At 53.9% G+C, this 20,522-nt stretch overlaps 7 protein-coding genes across 7 annotated transcripts; 4 read left to right on the forward strand and 3 right to left on the reverse strand.

The window, feature by feature from the left end:
* Positions 1–249: 249 nt before the first annotated feature.
* On the reverse strand, positions 250–2,453 carry Z517_02016 (uncharacterized protein; the record flags this gene model as incomplete). The annotated part of the gene is made up of 3 exons (XM_013431127.1): positions 250–406; positions 485–1,621; positions 1,675–2,453. The coding sequence occupies 3 exons, from the start codon at positions 2,451–2,453 to the stop codon at positions 250–252; spliced, it is 2,073 nt and encodes a 690-aa protein (XP_013286581.1).
* Positions 2,454–3,550: 1,097 nt separating this feature from the next.
* On the reverse strand, positions 3,551–5,607 carry Z517_02017 (uncharacterized protein; the record flags this gene model as incomplete). Its single annotated transcript, XM_013431128.1, has 8 exons — positions 3,551–3,850; positions 3,909–4,277; positions 4,334–4,518; positions 4,575–4,648; positions 4,713–4,774; positions 4,829–5,158; positions 5,211–5,440; positions 5,499–5,607. The coding sequence occupies 8 exons, from the start codon at positions 5,605–5,607 to the stop codon at positions 3,551–3,553; spliced, it is 1,659 nt and encodes a 552-aa protein (XP_013286582.1).
* A 514-nt stretch (positions 5,608–6,121) lies between these two features.
* Positions 6,122–8,098, forward strand: Z517_02018 (uncharacterized protein; the record flags this gene model as incomplete). Its single annotated transcript, XM_013431129.1, has 5 exons — positions 6,122–6,533; positions 6,585–7,449; positions 7,507–7,628; positions 7,678–7,826; positions 7,874–8,098. The coding sequence occupies 5 exons, from the start codon at positions 6,122–6,124 to the stop codon at positions 8,096–8,098; spliced, it is 1,773 nt and encodes a 590-aa protein (XP_013286583.1).
* A 230-nt stretch (positions 8,099–8,328) lies between these two features.
* On the reverse strand, positions 8,329–9,191 carry Z517_02019 (uncharacterized protein; the record flags this gene model as incomplete). Its single annotated transcript, XM_013431130.1, has 3 exons — positions 8,329–8,793; positions 8,874–8,933; positions 8,994–9,191. The coding sequence occupies 3 exons, from the start codon at positions 9,189–9,191 to the stop codon at positions 8,329–8,331; spliced, it is 723 nt and encodes a 240-aa protein (XP_013286584.1).
* A 472-nt stretch (positions 9,192–9,663) lies between these two features.
* Z517_02020 (uncharacterized protein) lies at positions 9,664–11,882 on the forward strand (the record flags this gene model as incomplete). The annotated part of the gene is made up of 5 exons (XM_013431131.1): positions 9,664–9,961; positions 10,030–10,730; positions 10,787–11,100; positions 11,154–11,472; positions 11,538–11,882. The coding sequence occupies 5 exons, from the start codon at positions 9,664–9,666 to the stop codon at positions 11,880–11,882; spliced, it is 1,977 nt and encodes a 658-aa protein (XP_013286585.1).
* An 887-nt stretch (positions 11,883–12,769) lies between these two features.
* Z517_02021 (uncharacterized protein) lies at positions 12,770–14,584 on the forward strand (the record flags this gene model as incomplete). Its single annotated transcript, XM_013431132.1, has 2 exons — positions 12,770–13,447; positions 13,502–14,584. The coding sequence occupies 2 exons, from the start codon at positions 12,770–12,772 to the stop codon at positions 14,582–14,584; spliced, it is 1,761 nt and encodes a 586-aa protein (XP_013286586.1).
* A 2,471-nt stretch (positions 14,585–17,055) lies between these two features.
* Z517_02022 (uncharacterized protein) lies at positions 17,056–17,820 on the forward strand (the record flags this gene model as incomplete). The annotated part of the gene is made up of 1 exon (XM_013431133.1): positions 17,056–17,820. The coding sequence occupies one exon, from the start codon at positions 17,056–17,058 to the stop codon at positions 17,818–17,820; it is 765 nt and encodes a 254-aa protein (XP_013286587.1).
* Positions 17,821–20,522: the final 2,702 nt, after the last annotated feature.

Below are 20,522 nucleotides of genomic sequence, written 5' to 3' on the forward strand. Positions count from 1 at the left end.
ACACTACCCAGTTGGGGGTGCCATGGTGCCTATTCCTTTGGGCACCAATCGGAAATGGTCCTGCGAAAGATATCATGTCCCTCTACTTGTAGCTTCTGGACAAAGTGGTGTGGCCATTGGCAGACGAGCGTGGCACAGCACAAGGGATTCGGAAGAGGAGGTACAAGTGCAGACTGACTCAATTTGTACATGATGCTTCTAGCAATGGCCTACCACATTCCACATTCCGGTTCAAAGCCTCCCCAACATCTACAGCTTGGCCAGAATCTGACCACCGTCACCGCTCCCCATGACAATCTCATCGCTCTGGTAATAAGGGTTAAATGTCTGCTTGTTGAGCGGGTTCAACACGTGTGCGCGATGGAAAAGGTCCTCATAGACCCGTCCGTCGTAGCGGCCCAAGGCACTATTTTTTTTTTGACGAGTTGTTAGTTTCTCATTTTCAGAAGTTGCTTGGGGAAAGGGAAACAGGGATGATACTAACCTATCGAGCAAATAATCTGGGATGGCCCATGCATCGACGAGGCGCACCGCGTGTGGTCTGACCCGCGCCATCAACTCCAGCACCCGGGCCGGCAACTCGTTCAGATCCGCCGAAGTGACTGCGCCAGAGTTCTGGAACTCGCGAGCTTCCGAGTCCATGGTGTAGAGGGCAAATAGGCGGAAGAGGTCGAGGAGAACAGCGCGCGTCGACGCATCGAGGTGAGCGATCTCGTTACTCCTGCTGTCTCCGGCGACTGCGGCGTAGAAGTTCGACACCAGCATCGCCTGCGAATAGGCCCTGCTGAGCTTGTGGAACTCGATGAGCAGGCTGTTCCACGACTTCTTCTGGATCTCGCGCGCCTCGTACGCCCGGTACGCCATGCTGGCCATGCGCCAGGTGAAAGCGTCCACGATGGCCTTGTCGCTCCTCAGCACGTCGAATTGGGGCTCTCGGGCCCGGGCGGACAGATACGTCTGGATATGCTCCTCGGTCTGGCTCAGTGACTGGCTCTTGTTGGGCGCGTGTACCATGTCTTTGACCTTCTTGATCAGATACCGGGCCACTTGCTGCGTGATCATCCAGTTGTCACCCTCGACCGTCGGCTTGGAGAGGTAATCCGCGTTTGCCTGCACGAGACCGGTACCTCCCCCGAACCCGTGGCCGCCCATCGAGCGGCGACATGTCTCGATCCCATCCGCCGCGAGCGTGGTGGCCAGACTCTTCAGCCCGGCCGACGTGCTATGCAGCTCCGAGAGCGTCGCCTGGTCGACCGTGTCGATTGTCGTGTCGTTCTTGCGCGTGCGCTCGTACAGCCGCCGCATATACGCGCCCGCGTAATGCAGGGCAAACGTCGTGGCCAGCAGGGGCAGAATGCGAATCTGCACCGTCGTGTAGTCAAGGACTGCCGTCTCCAGCGGTTGTGTTGGGTTGTCCTGGTCGCGGAATTGACGTCGGATGGACAGATAGCGCACCGCAACTGTCACGGCGCGAGCCAGCACGAGACGGGCGTTCATGACAATGACGGAACGACCTCGAGTAAGCTGGCCATAGACTGACGCGGGGTTCTTGGGCTTAGTATAGACCCCCGTCTCTGGGTCGAGGCGAGAATGCCTGGACAGCATGGCACTGTGAGGGATACTATTCTTCGTGATTAGCCAGGATTAAAGGGGGGAGAGACAGGATCCTCATACCGGTGCTGATGAAACAAGCAATACGCGTTGTCCATGGAAGCATAGCCATATTTGGGACCTATGTCACCGACAACGATACTCTTGGGTGGTTGATGCGTCTTCATGTCGCGGATCTGGACCAGGAACGCATGCGGGCCGTAGGACTTGTAGGTCCCATTTTCAGGCAGCATGAGCTGGGCAATGACCACGGCATAGTTTGCCGTTCGACCCAACGTGCCGTTCCACCACTTACTCGCCGTGATGGTCGGACTATGGAGGATGAATTCCTTGGTGGCGGGATCCCAGCGCGCCTCCGTCTCGATGCCGCGCACGTTGCTCCCGTGACCCAGTTCCGTCTGGGCATACGCCCCAATGACCTCCCACGCGGCGATCTTGGGCATCCAGTACGCGCGCTGCTCGTCGCTCGCCTGCTCTCGCACGGCGGCCGTGAAGAGCGAGATGTGCAGATGATATGGCTGGATGTCGTCGACGAGGTACTCGGCCATGAGGAAGTCGTCATCGGTCCACCCGTGCTTGTCCTGGAGCTGTCTCATCCGCTTCCCTCGCGCCAGACCCAGCTTGTACCGGTCCGGTCGCGACAGGTTTGCTTGGTTGGACTTGGAAAAGACCTTGTCTCTGCCCAGAATGTCCAGGACCCGTCGTTGCCGCTCCAGGTACTCCGACCCCATCAAGTGCTCAGACAGCTGGGGGATGTTGACGTCGGAGCATTTTCGCTCGTTGGCAATGACTGTCGCGCCATCGGGCGCCGCAGGCTTGAGATTGGCGCTGAAGTCACTCATGGCTGCTGCTTGTGGATAGGAGAAAAGTTGGAAGTCTTTGGTGACCCTGTCGAACCGTGTCGAGAGTCTTCTTGGAGATGAGACTTCACGATGGTAAGAATTTTCCTGGCATTAATGTAGTGTCGGCAACGAATGGTACAGTAATATCTACGGATAGTCTCGTTGGCACTGGTCAGCCAGCCTCACCTGATATTGGAGCATTGGTTTTGCTGAAGGAGTTGCCGTTGAGCCATGGGCGTGATAAGATGTGGAGCATTATTGTTTACTCAAGGACTAGCCAGGCATTTTTTTTTCCAACAGGGCTCATGGATCACGGTCGAAGTCAAGGCAATTGTCCGAAACGGGAAATATCCGAATGCCTTGTAATAATAGGCGGGGATCATGATCCTCGGAGTGTTGCCTCCTAGCTAGTGCGACATGGGCCTCGTGATGCAGGACAAGTATCCGGAATGCGGTTTCAGGTTTTGGATAGGTCCGTTGAGCGACCCAGACCCTTGATACTGTCTCTAGCGGTGTAATTATCTAGTGGTGCCGGCATGTGATATCGCTAAAGTTCGAAGTGCGGCGACTTGAACCGGCGATTCTGTCGAGCGGTGATTTATTCCATCGGCGATTTCGCTTAATGTTCGATAGAATCTACCTCCAAATTTGGCTGGCACTCGCTTTCTGTTGAACATCAACCTGCATTCTGCTATTGCCGACCTCAATGTTGCCTGTATAATTGATGTAAACAGACGCTAGTCTGCTTTAGTAGACACTATTCCTGTTACGGATAGTTCAGCCAAATCGCCGCTGTATGAAATCGCCGTCGAAATCGCCGCCCTGAGTCCTTCCGAAAGGCGGGAAAAAAAAGGCTTAGCAATTCTTATGTCTCCCCAATATCGGATATTGTCTCCGAGAGCGACCGGTACCTTGTCCCTACACAAACCCACGACCAAGACCACCTTGGCTGGCTTCCTGAAAGCGAAACACCGGCCCGACTTGTCCATATCATAAGCAAAGCATATCGGTGCTTGTCCCTCTATCTCAGATAGCGAGGGTTCACTGGATGGAACCATGTCCATCATGCTGCCTATGGACTCATCGTCCGACCTCTATTAAACCTTGTTGTCGGGGATCTCTTCAACATGGCGTACATGGTCCATATCCATAACGTATTTTTCCTCATACGCCTTCTGTTCATGAAGACGAGCGAGATTGGCTGCGGAAATGGCACTGTGTTCGGCATCCTCCATGGCTCGTAGAGGCATGGCATGTCCGGTCTTCGCCTTGCGTCTTTTCGCCTCCCAGAGCAGCCACAACGGCAAGCTGGCAAAGCTGATGATGGTAAATGCGATAGTGGATGACGCAGCCGCAAAGCCTGGCAGGTACCAAGGGGCGTCTGAGCTTGGGAAAATCTGCGAGCATTAGCCTTTATGACCTGTATGAAACGCTCTAACAGAGATCGCGTCTTACCTGAGGACCGATGATACTTGCGATCGATAGCGATGCAATGGCAGTCGCTCCACCGATGGCTTGTTCCGCCGCTCCATACAATGTCGAGGTTCGATATGCGAGTGCAGCTGGCTGTGCGATTGAGACCATATTGCCGAGGAACGCCAGTCCGTAAAGCTGGATTGGCGTCATATCACCGAAACTCTTCTGTGCTGCCACATGGGTCCAGATGGCGAAGCAGGGAATAGCCATGGCTGCCGGGATGATATAATGCCAGATTCGCTCACGCGTCCAGTCCGAGTGCCAACTCCAGAAAGTATATACGACAATAGCCACAAAGTACACGGCCGAGGTGTATTCGTTGGCCTTGGTGCTGCTGAATTTGGCAAACTGCGATCCTTTAGTGAGACAGACTCGAGAAAAAAAGGTGAAGAACAACAACTTACCACTTTCAAGATGGTCGGCAAGAAGGTCCCGAGGGCCACGGCGACGATCAACAAGCAAAGATAGGACACGAAGAAGACATATGTTGACGGTCGAGTCATAACGTTGAAGAAAGCCGGCCAGTCCCATGTAACGTCTGTCTTTCGAGTTGCTCCACGGCCAAAACGATTGACGGCAATGTAACGTTCTGAGGTATGTTTAGCAAGATATTCCGTACCCTCGGGCGGAGGCAGTACAACATACCTCGCTCAGACAATGATTTCGAATCCTCGGGGAAGGTCAGGAGGAGAAAGTGCACAGGAATGGCACAGACAATCCTATACCACAGTTAGCATCCAGCTCTCAAGACAAGTTTTGGTGAAACGAAGAGCAAGAACTCACGGCATGGCTCCCTCGATGATAAACAGCCATCGCCAACTCTCCAGCCCACCTTTTCCGTTGAGCTTCTCGTGTCAGCACAGTGTGTTTCCATTGGGGCCAGGATCTTGAAGACCTACATGATCGATTCCCACGGCCAAAAACCCTCCAACTCCTGAAGCGAGTGAATTGGCAGCATGGAAGACACCAATCCGCCAGGCTCGCTCGTGCGGCTTATACCAGAAGGAAAAGTACATGATGCAGGCGGGCACGACGCCGGATTCAGGAACACCCAGGAAGAAGCGGGCAGCAAGCAAGCCCGCTCTGCTGTGAACGGCACCGATGCACATGACAATCGCGCCCCAGAGAACCATGATGACGGGAAAGTATAGTTTCCCAGAGAAGCGCTTCATCAACAGATTGGATGGGATCAGAAGGACGGTGACCATGAAGTAAGTGACAGATACGGCCTGTCTCTTCATCAGTATCTAGAGACCCTCAACTTGTGGTGGCAATACCCACCCAGTTGAAGTCCGATCCCTTCAGATGTAGAGTCTCTTCGAAGCTGCTGGACTTGCCAGCTTGCAGGACGTTGACGAATCCCATATTGGCCCGATCCAGATATGCCAGGAAGTATATGATGCAGCAAGGGAACAAGACTCGTGCGTCAAGCTTCCTCACCAGCTTCCGCTCCTCCTCCTCACTCCAGTCCTGGATTGCTGCAACATGCTCGATCCTATCTTGGCTGCTTGCTGTTGAGAGTTAGTAATCAGCTTCAAAGAGTCTCGCTGCACTGTTCGGTGAACTGACCATGGTGACCATCAACACGCTTTGGCCAGAAGGCGTTACGGAGACCCCAGCCTCCAATGTAGATGCCCTCAGCCTCGGCGGCTGCCTTTGATTCTTTCCAGCCAAACATTGTTGTCACGATATTGCTTCCTTCGGCCGATGTACCTTGCAAAGTGGGGGAGGTGACAGAACAATAGTCACACCACAGACAGTCCAAAGGTCAAACCCTCTCATATAGACCCCTGGGGAATGCGGCAGGCACAGTATCCACGTGTGCTCCATACGGGGCCCCAGATACCGAGTATACAGGAACGAGGACACACTAGCGACGGAATGTGGCCGGCGAACCGACCTGTCCCCCCCAATGCCCCAATTGTGGTGGCGACGGCGATTCCCACGCGGGGATTTCCATTCTAGGAAATCGACTCAATGGCTCTCTCCAAGATAAATCCGACCCCTCATGAGGAACGGAAGCTTGCGCAATTCTCCTAGAACAGAAACGAGGCTGAGGGGCCAAGAGGAGGAGCGAAAGTCAAATATTGCCCTTGTTGACGGGTTGATATTACCAAAGCTCGAGCCTGTCTCCTGATCTATTCCTTTTCTCTCCCGGTTGAACACGAGATAGATTGTTGCAGGTTGCCATCATGTCAATCCGGTCAGATGATCTAGCAGAGTTGCCCTTGGATGGCCCTTCAGCCGCCGTTATTGTCGACCGTGTCAACTATCCCGACGATCGAGCGCAATGGGTACCGAAACACCAAGGCCCTAACGTCTTCCCGAACTTCTTCCTGTTCAGCCGCTTGCTGCGTTGGTGCTATAGGCCCAATCTTGTCGCTGTCAAGGACACTACTTTCGGCTATACAGCCGACTACACTCAGCTCCTCACTGATGTCCTCCATCTTCGGAATGTGTTGAGACAGACGCTGCCGCGACATGTTGTCCAGAAGCTTGACAGAGACGAAGAAGTCTTCATCAACCTTCTCGGGCCTGGTGGCTATGAATTCGTCGTGGGCTTTTTCGCCTTGATGGCGCTGGGTGCCGTCATTGTCCCGATATGTAAGTGACTTCTCTGAATCTCAGCCCTTTCAATGTGTTAAACGAATGCAGCCCCTGATCTTCCTCCCAAGGAAGCAACATACTATGCCACCAAATCAAGGGCCTGTGCCGTCCTGGTTGCACAGAAGAGCGTGCCGCTGGCACGGGAGCTCGAATCGATAGTTCGCCAACAGCACAACGAGAGTTTCCGTGCCATTCAGATCACGCCGCATATCATGCAGAAGCCCCTAGATCCAAGCCAGATACAGATTTCGTCGGATCCGTATTTCGATCTGAACAAGTCCGGTCTAGTCATCTTCACGTCGGGCACAAGCGGGCCCCCAAAGGGAGGAGTCAAGCGGAGAGGCTTCCTCTACGATGTGGCTACATCCTTCAGCGACCAACAGGGGATCAAGGAAGGGGACATGGTATTGCATGTGCTGCCTGTGCACCACGCAACTGGTGTCACCGTCACTTTAATCCCCTTTCTGTACAGTGGAGGATGCATCGAGTTCCGCAGCGGTGGGTTCAACGTCGAATGGACGTGGGAACGAATTCGACAAGGGGGTCTATCCTTCTTCTCGGGAGTGCCGACCATCTACATGCGCCTGATGGCCTATTATGAACAGCGGCTGTCAAAACTGCCACCGCAGGAACTACAGGAATACGTCAACGGCTTGAACGAAATCAGGGCCCTGCTCTGCGGCACCTCAGCCCTGCCTCGGCCTCTGCAACAGAAGTGGACGAAACTGAGGGGCGGTCGAGCGATCTTGACACGCTACGGCGGTACAGAATTTGGAAACGCCTTCACAGTAACGCCGCGGTCACAGGGCGTGCCAGATGGCTCTGTAGGGGAGAAGGCGCCAGGGATTGATCTCAAACTCTCCAATGGCGATGAAGGAGAGGTGCTTATACGAAGTCCCATCTTGTTCTCCAAGTAAGCTGCCGTCTTTTGTCTTCAAACTCACTTCCAACTGATGACTGACCTTCGCAGGTACCTGTTTGACAAGGAGGCGACGGCAAAAGCCCTCGATGCTGACGGCTATTTCAAGACTGGAGACATTGCCCGTCGGGAAGGGAAATACTACTTCATCCTGGGTCGAGCGTCCATCGACAGTAAGAAATCCCATTTAATGCACTGTATCACCACTGACTTGATTTCCAGTAATCAAAAGCGGCGGCTACAAGATATCCGCGTTGGATATCGAACGAGAGATCTTGGGTCTTGGGTACGTCGCCGAGGCCATGGTGGTCGGTGTCGAGGACGAGGAATTTGGTCAACGGGTTGCCGCAGCACTAGTCCTCCAGCCAGATGTAAGTAACGATGGGTCCATGTGTGGTATATTGAGTGAGCTAACCAGAATCCCAAGGCACCACGAGACCTGACGTTGGAAAAGCTTCGGCGAGATCTGAGAGGGACGCTGGCTGGGTACAAGATGCCCACGCTCCTCCGTGTCGTGGACGAGCTCAAGAAGAACGCCACGGGTAAGGTTATCAAAAAGGTCCTTGTCCAGGAACTGTTTCCCCCTGAAGGACATGCCGACGTGCAACGCTGGGTATCTAAGAAGCGGGAGAGCAGGCTTTGATTTCGTACATGGATGTCAGGGTGGTGCAACGTCCTGAAGAAGGGATAAAATCCCCAGTCACCTAGATTTGTTGTATATATCAAGTATAGACACCTCTATAAGACGTTCCAGGGAGAAGACATCAGGCTTCTTGAACCCGATCTGAGACAATTCACCAGGCACCATCTCACGAAGACTCTCTCCTTTGCAATCCTTAATCCCACTCATTGGCACATTACTCCAGGATCTCTCTACAATTTGACCTTTGGCTCCCTTGTCGTCTGCTTATGATGGACGTAACTCACAGCCCGATACGCCGAATGAGCCTGACCCCATAGCTCGTTCCTCAACAAGCCATAAACGCCCATTTTCGCCTTAGACTTCCACTGCTCGGCGATCTTGATGGCTTCCTCGAGCATCCGATCCGGCGGCGCGATGACATCCACGATCCCGTCCTCGAGCGCTTCCTTACCGGTATACCGGTGCGCCTCGAGCAGGACCTTTCTCGCGACCTTGGGCGCGAGTTTCAGCCGCAGCAGCGACCCCATGCCGTCGTGGTGCAAACCGGCAATCACGGGGGGCATTTGCCAGAACCCGCGCTGCGAGTTCATCACGCGATAGTCGTGCGCGAGGGTGAGAAGACAGGCACCGCCCATGACGTGGCCCGTTATGCACGCGATTGTCGGGAAGGGGAAGTCAAGGATAGTGGCGAGGAGCTGGCTCTCTTCCGTTAGAAGGGAACCAAAAGTGCCTTTTGAGGAGGAAACAAGAAGGGGGGGTTGTTGTGCCAACTCACAGGATAGAAACCGTCGCATGAAGCAAACATGTTGGTTTCTCGCTCGTCGAGATCGAGTCCCTGCGATACATAATGTTAGAGCTGCGTATAGCGGAGAAGAACAGCTAATCGTCAACTGACCGTGGTGAAGAATTTGGCATCGCTGCCAGTCAATACCACGGCGCCTTCGGCATCTTGACCCAACTCCTTCTGGATCGAGTGATATGCCCGGATGAGCTCTTGACAGCAAGCAACGTTGAGACGATTCTGCGGAGGTTTTCTCAACGTGATAATGAAGACGTCGCCTTTGCGCTCGACGCTGAGGTATTGGTAGCCCATCTTGTTGCCGATCTTCTGCCGCGATGGTAGTTGTCACCTGAGAGTCCAGAGTCCTTTTGTTATATTCCAGACGGTCTATTTTAGTCCCGTCTTGTCGAATACCGCTGAGGGTTCTCCAGAGTTTTCCGCAGATTGACCGAGCAACTCTGGTCGTTCCTGTGCTAGTGTGTGGAGAAGATGACAGACACAATCGCATTTGGCAAATGTCGGGTGGAGGCTGGGGATTACCGGATTAGGAAATTCCCGATACTCTGCCCGCAGATCAAGTCAAGGACTAACTAGTAACCAGCAACCTACCTAGGTCCAAGTGGACGTCCAGGGTACCGGAGTATTGTGGGTAGTTTGCCGTTAGCCGGAGCTTGACATGACTTAGACTATGGCAGTAACAACGCGTCCGCCGACAGTATATTCATATCCTCTGGACTTGGACATGGTGTCCGTGTAGTCGGCAAGCCCATGTTCTTCACTCATCATGTCTCGAAACATTCCAGTCCAGCCAAAGGATTCCGACTTCACATTATTCCTTTGGGGAGGTGAGGAGAAGCTAGAGCGAAGGAAGACTCTGCTCAAAGCCTTGATTGGCAATCCCATATTCGACAAGAAGAATGTCACTCTGCCGTCGTTGGCCCGCAAAGATGCGTGGACTCGGGCGGCGTTGCAGAGCCGAGAGCTCATCAGACTCAAGTTTGAACACAACTGGCCTCATCGCCATTTCATGGAAGCCATCAAATTGACGGACAATATGCTCCCTGTCCAACCTCAGTTCAGAAGTATGTTCTCCGTCCGCTGTAGAGATTCGAAGATGCTGGAAGTTGTGATTTTGACATTTTGTTGCTAGTTTTCATGTCAAACCTGGAGCGGCAAATGTCGGACGAACAAAAGAAGATCTGGATCCCCAAGGCTGAGCGGTTCGAGATCTTCGGCTCGTACTGCCAGACCGAGCTAGGCCACGGATCAAACGTCAAGGGCATTGAGACGACAGCGACTTTTGACCCCGACACCGATGAGTTCTTGATCAACTCACCAACCATCAGTAGCACCAAGTACTGGATCGGTGCTACAGGGGTGTGGGCTACACATGGTATTGTTGTAGCACGCTTGATAATCAAGGGCAGGGACTACGGCAACCATTTATTCCTGGTTCAGCTGCGCAAACTCGATACCCAAGAGCTCATGCCAGGATGTGAGATCTATGAACTCGGTCCCAAAGCGTTCCAGGGCATGCTGGGGACGGATAATGGTGCTCTTCGGTTCCACAATGTCCGCATCCCTCGCTCTCAGATGCTCGCCAGAAATGCACAAGTCCTCAGAGACGGCACCTACGTCCCGCCAAAGAATCTCAAGCACTCGTACGGGTCGATGGTGACGGTGCGTGCTCTCATGGCCGAGATCACAGGCTGGGACCTCTTGAAAGCTGTCGCCGTGGCATACCACTACACCACTTTCCGAAGGCAATTTTCGAATCGCAAAGACGGCTCTGAAACCCGCGTCTTCGACTATGCGAGTGTGCGATACCGGTTGCTTCCACTGCTTGCCAAGGTGAGACTTATATCAAACAAGCCATATCAATGGACTCAATTAACAATTCTTAAAAGGCCACAGCGCTTGTCGTAGTCGGGCAAGCTATCAAGCGTGCCTATGATGACTACACGGCAAATTACTTGAAGACCGACGACACCTCTCAGCTGGAAGATCTCCACCTCCAGACGGTGGGTGCCAAGGTCTACTCGACTGAGATTACGGGATACGGCGTGGAAACCTGTCGCATCGCTTGCGGTGGGCATGGATACAGCGCCCTGTCAGGATTTGGCCGGATGTACGCCAACTCTATCAACTCCGTGACCTACGAGGGCGATAACTATGTTGTGGCCCAGCAAGTACCAAGGGCTATCCTCAAGCACTTCAAAGCGTATTGCATTCCCATCTTCGCCGTTCTGAGAATTTATACTGACGAATCGACAGTGGAACTGAATCATCCCTTCCCTCGTTGTCATACCTGTCTTTTCTACGCGATACCGCAACACCGCAGCCACTGCGTATCAAATCACCTCAAGAGTGGCTCGAGCGCGATGCACAGAGATTTATTCTAGAGCAGCGGCTTGTCGCTCTGGTGCAACAGCATATCCAAGACACGAATGCGGGTCGCGATACCAGCTACGCATGCCACGCTTTGACAATGGCACACGGCGACTTCATATACTGGAAGGGCTTCTGGGAAGTGGTCGACAACATCCCGAACGATGCAACTTACAAGAAGCCGATGACAGCGTTGGCCCAGCTGGTATGTTCCAACTCAGACCACCGAGTACCATCTTAATACGATACTAACTACTTCTTCTTCATTAGTTCTCCCTGTCCATCGTAACTTCGGCACACACAGTACTATGTCCTCCGCTCTCTTTGACGTCCGATCAGCGCTCTTCACTACGCCTGGCATATGACGCGATTATTGTTGAGGTGGCAGATCAGCACGCGCAGGAAATCATCGATGCTTACGGCTTTACCGAGTTTGAGCTGGACAGTGCGTTGGCGAGAAGCGACCAGACCCCGTATGAAGCTTTGCTGGACGGCGCCCGGAAGAGCGAGATGAACCACATGCAGCATCTCTGGCCCATGATGGTGAGCACGAGACAGTTGTGGAAACAGGTCCAGCAGGAGAAGGAGAAGGGCGTAGCTAGATCGAAATTGTAGAGTTTGCACTCTTGTGTGCGAGAGTTTGTGTGGCGGAGACATTTGAGTTTACTTTTCCCCACCCGCTGGTATTCCCTGGTGCAAATGAGGTTCACGCCAGAGGTAATAGGGTAACAGCGAAGACTTGCCTCATATACTGCTAGTGCGAGAAAAAGGGTGAGTGAAAAGCGCTTGAATGGGTATTGACGCCGAGGTCGGAGGTTGATAAACTCCGCACGAGGCTGATGCGACCCACTTTTCTCCTCCTCCCAACGAGGTCTAGTGGCTTCTTAGTCCCCGGGTCTGGGATTATCACCATCATCGTCGCTTTAAGACTTTTCTTCTTGAAACCTCTGTCTGTTTCTCCCTCAGAACCTGTATGGTGCGAAACATGGGTATACGGTGACACCGGGTCCGTCTTCAGCAATGGCCACATTCAAAAGCTATGATCCATCCACCATAATTACTCGTCCGCATCATGCTCGCGCGTGCGAGGCCTGTTATGCTCGAAAAGGTAGGTACAGGAGGACTCGGCACCTCAAGCCTTGTCAATCATACCGAGTATACTTGGCCGAGCCCAGCACTGACCTGAACAAGTACGTTGCGATATATCCGGGACTGCTGGCACGTGTTCCAACTGTGCCGAACATGGTACCCCTTGCAAGTGAGTATCACAGCAGCATCGTCATCCAGATGGACCACAGTATAACCTTTCTTTTTTTAGACCCCGTTTGCGGCGGCGGAAAGACCACAGTCACCAGCGACCCCAGCCGGAGAAAAGAGCCAGAACGGTGTATCGAACTCGGAATTCGGCAGCGAGTCCTGTCTCCCAGGAGACCAGCCACCAGCCACAAGACTGGAATCTGACCGCCCCGTCGCCGCCGCCACAGCATCAAGCCGATACACCGATGGCACCGCTTCTGTTCATCCGCCACTGTGTCGCTGCCCCAAGTCCTGTCGACCTGGCCGCGGCCGCCTCGTCTCCCAGAGTTGACGAATTCTGCAACTCATCGTACCTGTCGCGACGGGCTGTCCTAGGAGATGACTTTCCCGGGCTCGACTACTCGCACGGCGGACGGCAGCCCTACGAGCACACGCTAAGCGAGAGCGACATGAAAGTCCTGGAGCTCTACAATGCCTTTGATCTGCCGCCAGTCCCCGTCCGTCAGGTATTTATCGAGATCTTCTACGAAAAGTGCTGGCCATGGATGCCGGTGGTGGATGGTGGAATGGTCTCGGCCGACGCCCCTTCAGAAGCGACCTCGCTGGTGGTTCTGCAAGCCGTGCTGCTCGCTGCCGCGACTACCAAGCCTAAGAGCGACACCACCCTCCCTGCGCAGCCGCAATACCGCAAGGTCAAGGCGTTGATTGACACAGGCGCCGAGAGCAACCCCCTCAATCTTCTTTCAGCGTCATGTTTGATGCAATTCTTCGCGCCTTCGACGCCGAAAGACATCTCTATCCACCATCCGACATTCTGGGGCAACTATGCGCTCGGTCTCGCTCAGCAGATGGGTCTTCACATGAAGTCCACCAGACCCAGTAGCCAGGAGAGGCTCAGGCGAAGGGTATGGTGGACTTTATACGTAAGTTTCGATTCTTGAAATGGATGTTGACCAACCAACTAACACGTTGTGCAGGCAAGAGACAGTGTCATGTCCTCGGCTCACGGCCGTCCCCGACTCATCAACCCGACAGATTGCGTGGTTGACCCGCCGTCGATATACGATTTTCCAGACCCCAGCGACATTCGCGCCCAGATCTTCGTTTCCTACGTGGCCATTACAGAAATTCTGTGCGATCTCTGCCAGCTGCTCACGCGGCAGAACGATCCTCCTCCAGCCGAAAAGAACAAAATAGGTCTCCGACTCCTAGACTTTGTTCGATCACTGCCACTCGCCCTCCGACTCGTCCAAGCCGACGGGACCGCGGCGCCGTACTCGTTCGACCTGGCCCAGCTACACATCTACCTCCTCATCACCATCATCATCCTCTACCGGCCCCGATCCATCTTCTACGTCCCACCATCGAGCTCCCCCGCCATCGTAGCGTCGAACCTGAGCTTCCGCATCTTCGAGGCCATCGAGCTGCGGGGACATACCTGCTCGCTCGTGTCCGGGTTCGCGTGGAACCTCCTCGTCACGGCCATCCCGCAGGTCTCCTGCCTGCGGATCCCGTCGTTGCGGGAAGAATGCAAGGGGAACCTGGACACGCTGGAGCGGTGTTTCCGGACCCTGGCGACAACCAGGCCCGCCGCGGCGGCCAACCTGCGCAACACGCAGGAGATCCGCAGGGTGGTGGAATCCAAAGAACCGCTCTCGATGCCGATACCGCCGCGCCTCAGTGCCACCGACGACACCCTGTCCTTCTCCCCTCTGGACCTGTTCGACCCGTACGGCGCTGACGTGCCGGGCAACTACGACCGCGTCACCGCGGCGCTGGAATTCTCGGCGACCAACAAGACGTTTCGGAACGCTCCGAACACGAATGGTCCGCACAATGCCGAAAACGTCCCACTGCAGCAGCCCCCGCGAGATCAGACCGTGCCGCACGTGTTCCCTGCCCAACAGACGCAGTCGTCGGCGTTCACGCCCACGCCGAGCAACCTCGGCGGGACCACGATGTTGGACGACGTGCTCGACTTTGAACTGCTGGGGAACAATTTCCCCGAGGACGGCTGGATGAGGAACTGGGTCAACGAGTTACATATCCTGGGGGAATGACCGGGACCTTGATCTGGGAGAACACTTGCAACTGGCCAGACCAGGCAGACACACATCCGGTGGGAAGGTATTGACCCTTGGATCCGATACCGTCTCTCGCCATAAGCCTGGGCCCGGCCCCCGACCCTGGCCTGACCCTGGCCCTGGTCCTGGCTTTGGCTCTGGCCCTGACCCGATCCCGAAGTAGGTCGTTCGGTTCGTCCAGATAGATCTGAAATCTCCTGGGGGAAATAAGACACAAGAGGAGCGAAAAGCTTGAGAGGTACTAACGTTTTGTGAGAGGTAGAGGTAGATTCTCCCCCTAGTTCTGAGATCTGGAAGGCGATGGAACGAGTCGAATTGTACATTTTGTAAGTATGTATGTATGCTATGTATGCAATGTATATAGATAGATGGGGACAGTGAGTGAATTGCCAGAGGTACACAGTACGGTCACCCTCTTGGTGCCCCATGTTCCAGTTGATTGCTTCTCTCCCTCCTTTTCCTTTGATCTTCTCCTCCTCTCTCTCTCCCTCTCTCTCTCTGTGCATGTGTGTATCTGTGTATGTGCGCGTACTCCCCCTCATAAGGCCAACCAACACCAACACCATCTCCGCGAACCTGGCTCGCACTTCTAACCCACCCGACCCTCCACAAAAACCGGGCTGGCCTTGTTTGTGGAGACACTCCCCATCTGCGCAATTGTCTCACCGTTCGCCGTTCAGGGAGACATCCACACAGCCACCCGCCCATCGCATCCGTTCGCGGTCGGGCAGTGCAAGGTAAGACAAGGCTACACCTGCTCGTCGACTAAAGATTCTCCTCGTGTCCGGCGATTCTTGAACCTAGGTTCATACAAAGTGGGCAGACCGGGTCCAAACACCGAAAAGCACCGGGCGGGCCAGCCGGTGGACAAACCGCGTTGGCCAGCGTTAGCCTAGATAGGATGTAGCTGGAAAGTCAGTCTGTTGTGGTGTTGCAGTTAAATCCTTACGTCTATAGTGTCTGTGCTTGTACGAGCAAAGCGGGCGAGGAGGGGGTCCCTTTTCAGGCCATCTTCATGTGGTTATGTGTGAGTATGTCGTACATGCATTCGCATCACATCGCATCGCATCGCATCACCAATCGATCATCATGCATCATCACTATTGTAGGCACGTTCGACCTCTCACCCACCTCGTTAGTCAGTACCACAGAAAGGGACAGATACGTCCCCAGTGGCTGTGTCCCTGTTCAGCAACAAATCAAGTCTCAATCAACTGGTAACCTGCCCAACTAGCATTTCATGGCAATGGGAGATTACCCCATCTACATACCCATGCCACAAAGCCACTTTGCATGGGAAAATTTTAGTTTGATCCGAGAATCGCATGTCCAACAAAACTTCGGTCTGGCAAGGTTGGCCGCGTCATGACCACCTGCCATACCCCGTAGCTTCTTGATAGAATGCATCTTCGGATCAGGACTGTGTTACACTTCCGCCGCCAGAGTGGCCCGGGCATGCACAGGAAGCTTGACGAGGACCTGGACAAGAAGAGACTTCCCCATATCAAGACATGCCAAAACCGGCCACGAGGTTGCTATCTCCGCACATATGATTTCGCCGAGGAAAGAGCCCTGTCGAGTTGCAATGCCTGGGTACATGGTAGCTTAGTAGTTCGCCGTTGTTGTCGTTGGATGATATCTTGAGAAAATCTGTGCTCGACGGATCCGAACGATCATATTTCTGAAATAGATGGTGCAGATGGATTTATTGCGGTCCATCGCATGCCAGATGGTGACCTGCTTGATACTTGGCCATCCTATCAAACACGTGTCACCTTCCAAAGTGTCCCGAAGTGGTAGGTCACCACGGCGCCTCTTTGTGCCATCGGCGTATCACACCACGTACATGATCATCATTGATTCCCTGGGCTTCACCCAACCCTGAAGAAGCCACGGATCGAGATTCCGGGGCCTTGTCGGGTTGGGAACGACAGAAGTTGCCCTTGGTCTGCCCCAACTCAGCACAAACCCAACCGAGGGTCCAGCGTCGGCGGAAACCCCAGAGGAATAGATGGTTAGAGTTCGCCCCAAGAGGCACCAGAGTGTGTTTGGAATGGGAGAAAATGGATCCCAACCTTCTTACCACCACTAAGCCCAGCTGTGTCAATCTCACCCTGAATGCGGCAAGGCGGACTGCCAGCCAGCCCTCTGGTCCCTCTGATCGCTCTGGTCCAATAACTGCCCCGCCCAACACGTCGTGGGGACACGATATATTGAAGCCGTACATCGCATCCTTTGCCAGGTCAGTCTCAAGATGGAGAACGTGGGCTGGGATTCTACACCATCACCGGGGATCCAAAGTGCCATACACCAGTTTTCCCCAGATTTCCCTTCGATAGAGACTGCCAACGTCCGCCCAAAAACGGTCGGAAATGGGCGGGATTCGATAGACCAACTGTCAACCAATACGGCCCACTGTTCCCTTGTCTTTGTCAGTGTCGGGGCTCATGTCTTATAACCACAGTGAAGGCGTTCCAGCCACAGGTTGGCATCCTCAAGCATCCCATCACCATCCGCCATACTTGGCCACGGCCTGTGAGAATACTTCTTTGTTTATACTGCCCGATGCGGCCTCGAATCTCGTCCCTGTCGACGTCTCCGAGTATTCATACAAAAGAATTGGGCTGCCTCTTCAGGAAGCACAACAGTCCCGGGCCGATCTGTTGGCCGGCAGGATCTGCTTGCCAGTCTCCTCGCCCGAATATGGCGATGGGGATCATTTTACCTGGCTCGCCCAGCAATCGAGTCTTCACGACAACAGCAGTGATACGACGCCTGCCCATATGGCTCTGGCCCGTCAAATACACCAAGACGGCACGAGTCCTGACCCTTGTGGACAAACGGAAGCCAGCTATAGCTCCAGGACAAATGCTCAAGAAAGGAACAGATCCAGTACCAGCGATAAAAGACAAGCTCACTCCATCACGGAGCGGAGATATCGCGACAAGGTAAACAACAAACTCAAGGAGCTCTATTGCACTCTGCGCGAGGCCAAGTATCAGCTCCAATCTCAGATCGAGGCTTCGGAATGTATCATTATCAGCGAGCCATTCAATGGCATGAAGAAGTCCGATGTCATCAACGATGCCATCACCTACATTCAGGAGTCCGAGGTCAACTTCCGGCACATGGCAGAGGAAATCCAAGGCCTCAGAAGTCAAATCCGCCATTTGGAGGATCACGGAGATAGCTTGACAAGAATCAACTCTTAATGGGGGATGCCAGGACCTACCTCGCTGCCGTACCATAACAACAGGCACAGGCTCACTGCTGGACGGGGGAGTTGAGTATCTGCTTCATGTACCGCGTATCTACGCATAGCCACGGTATCAATTCAGCATATTTGCCGCCATTTTGCGCTCAAACACCTGCTTGCACAGTCCGTGAGCCTTTGCTGTGGGTAGTGCCATTGCTGCCCGTGCCCGCTATCCCTAGAATGTTCAACAGAGTGCCTTGTCGTTGCCGATCCTCCTGTTGATCTCTTTTCAACAGCGCTGGTGGCACTATCCGCGGCCGTCATGCCATGTCAATCAGCCTAGCCATGTCTCAAGCTGATCTGATCTCAGTGCCAGGGTACAGGAGGAGTCGGTCGCTCACACCGCCACTTGTATAGACACGATCAGCAACGAGGCCAGGGAATTCGCTCCGATCAGGGTATCGATTCGTGCGATTGTCGCATTTGATAAGATCACTCGTCTGCCAGTTTCCACTCACACACCCCCTACACGCCGTTTAGCGGCCTTGTGGCGTATATTAGACTCAAGTCTCTCGAGGTCTAGACCACCGAGATCTGCGAGGTCTCTTCATACTTTCTGGTGCAAACATTCCCGGAGACGCGGGAGCGAGGTCAAGGTTCCGTCTGTACGAGGTGAATAAGTTGGCATGGTCTTGTTCCCTCCACTCTGACAACGTTCTTCGCACTTCGCGCGACGTTTGACGACCGAGCCATGGCTGAAATTTGGCTTTCTCCTGTTGGACACTTTGCCCTAGTGCCGGCCCCTGAGTCTCTTCATTGGCCAGCCACCTGATAGCCTCCACAAAATGGCAACCAATGCCCCCGTGTCTTTCACTCCTCTCCCCATACGGGCGAATATCCCTTTCGGGCATTAGAGGGATCTGGACCTCGCCGATCGGTATACCTCCATGACCCCAGACCACTTACCTGGGAGCTAGGCAGCCCATGTGCTTGTTTTGCGCCAACTAGCCACATTTCCACTTTGCTCTCGGCGTTTTATGACCTCAGAGTACTCGGTCCTGACGCGCGCGTCCTCGTTTGTTGTCTCCCGCGCCACGTTTTGTCCCACTCCGAGAAGTGCAGGAACTCTATATCGAATATCATTCCAGAGGATGTCGGCAGTTGGGAACGTAGGCTAGTGTGTATAGACAGACGTTGCAAGGAGAATAGGACGATGAGCAGTCAAGTTCCAGGCCACTTGGCACGGCTCGAGCTGGAGTGTAGGGATTGTGACATCTTTGGCTGCCCACGGCATCCACAAACGCACGGACCTACAGTATAATCCCTGAAACCCCGCTTTCTCTCACGAGTCACGTATGCAGGGAGGGGAAGAAACGAGACACTCATGAAGAGCAGCCCTATTCGGCATCGCGTGGATGACGATTAATATGGCACCGGCAAGTTCTGCTTGTCATGCATGGAGATTAGCACTCACTGGACTTGGTAGAACCCCCTGGGGGATGCGGTATCTGATCGTGGCAAATTGCGATATTACTGTCTTTGTCTTGCCTGGGTTGCTCTCTAAAGGAAAAACATACTGCCTTGTGTAACTGCGTCATATCCCGCGATTGTTGTAACCCGGAGGTGGCTGGTTGGACTAAGCCTGCGGAGCTCAGCTGCCCAGGGGAGCAGCTTTGGTGGAGATCGTCTGAAACTCTGTCCTGCTGTCAGGCGTGGACCACCAAGTTTTGATGGCTATTGGTAGACTGACTGGGTGAACATGGCAAAGATGAGGGATTTGCTCACGAGCTCTTCTTTTCACTGGGTTTCGTCTCCCTGCTCCAGGTCCATGGTTCTTCACATGCCGAGTCCTTGCAATCAACCCTGAACAAATGAATTGGACGACTTACCAGCAAGTCAAATACGAGATGAAGTGTATATCAGCTTGGTTGCAACTTACTCACTAGATAAATCCCAGACCGTTTTTCAACTGCGTGTGCCAATGTATGGGGTGTTGAAGTTTTTAGGGGAAGAGGCCAGTTTGATCCACTCACCCTGCCCTCCCAAACGACAGGCGTTGTCCAAGTTGCCACCAAACGTCAATAGCGAGCCAACAGGCAAACTCACCCTGTTCGGCGACGCTGCCTGGAGCAGGCCTCGATGGCATCAGGGTTTCCCCAACCCCGGGTGACACCAGGGTTTCTGGCGTTTTTGCTCTCGACATGAGTCAGCCCAATGTTTCAGCCCCATTGCTTGCAGTCTTGCAGTTCGCATTTCCGATGAGTAAGTCTCCTTCCGTGTTCGGACTGTCACCTGTCATTTCCCTTTCCGATAGCAGAGTACTCAATGGCTACCTTGATCCCGCTTGTTCGACTGTTCCAAAATCATCTTGTACGAGGTAGGGGTCTACCTACCACCATGAAGGCTCGTCTTGTGGCTGGCCGTGCCGAAGTGGCGGCGCGAAAGGCAGGGAAAAGGGTGCTGGGTGCTGTAGATTCGGCCGAACAGGTCATGAAAGAAACATTGCGATTCCTGCACCGTCGTATCGGTGGGCCCCAAGGACGTTCAGGGGGTGCTCGCATGCCAGTAGTTTGTTGGCCTTATCTGCATCTCGGTGTAATGGTTGTCAGGAGTCATTGCCTGCTCAACCCTGGAGTTACAGTAGCCCAAAGGAAGCCGCTTGCAGGGATGCAAACGCATTGTCGGGGTCCTGTTCCAACCTCCGGCTAAATTGCGCTA

The sequence above is a fragment of the Fonsecaea pedrosoi genome, assembly GCF_000835455.1.
Source record: "Fonsecaea pedrosoi CBS 271.37 unplaced genomic scaffold supercont1.2, whole genome shotgun sequence".
NCBI classification, from domain to species: Eukaryota; Fungi; Ascomycota; class Eurotiomycetes; order Chaetothyriales; family Herpotrichiellaceae; genus Fonsecaea; species Fonsecaea pedrosoi.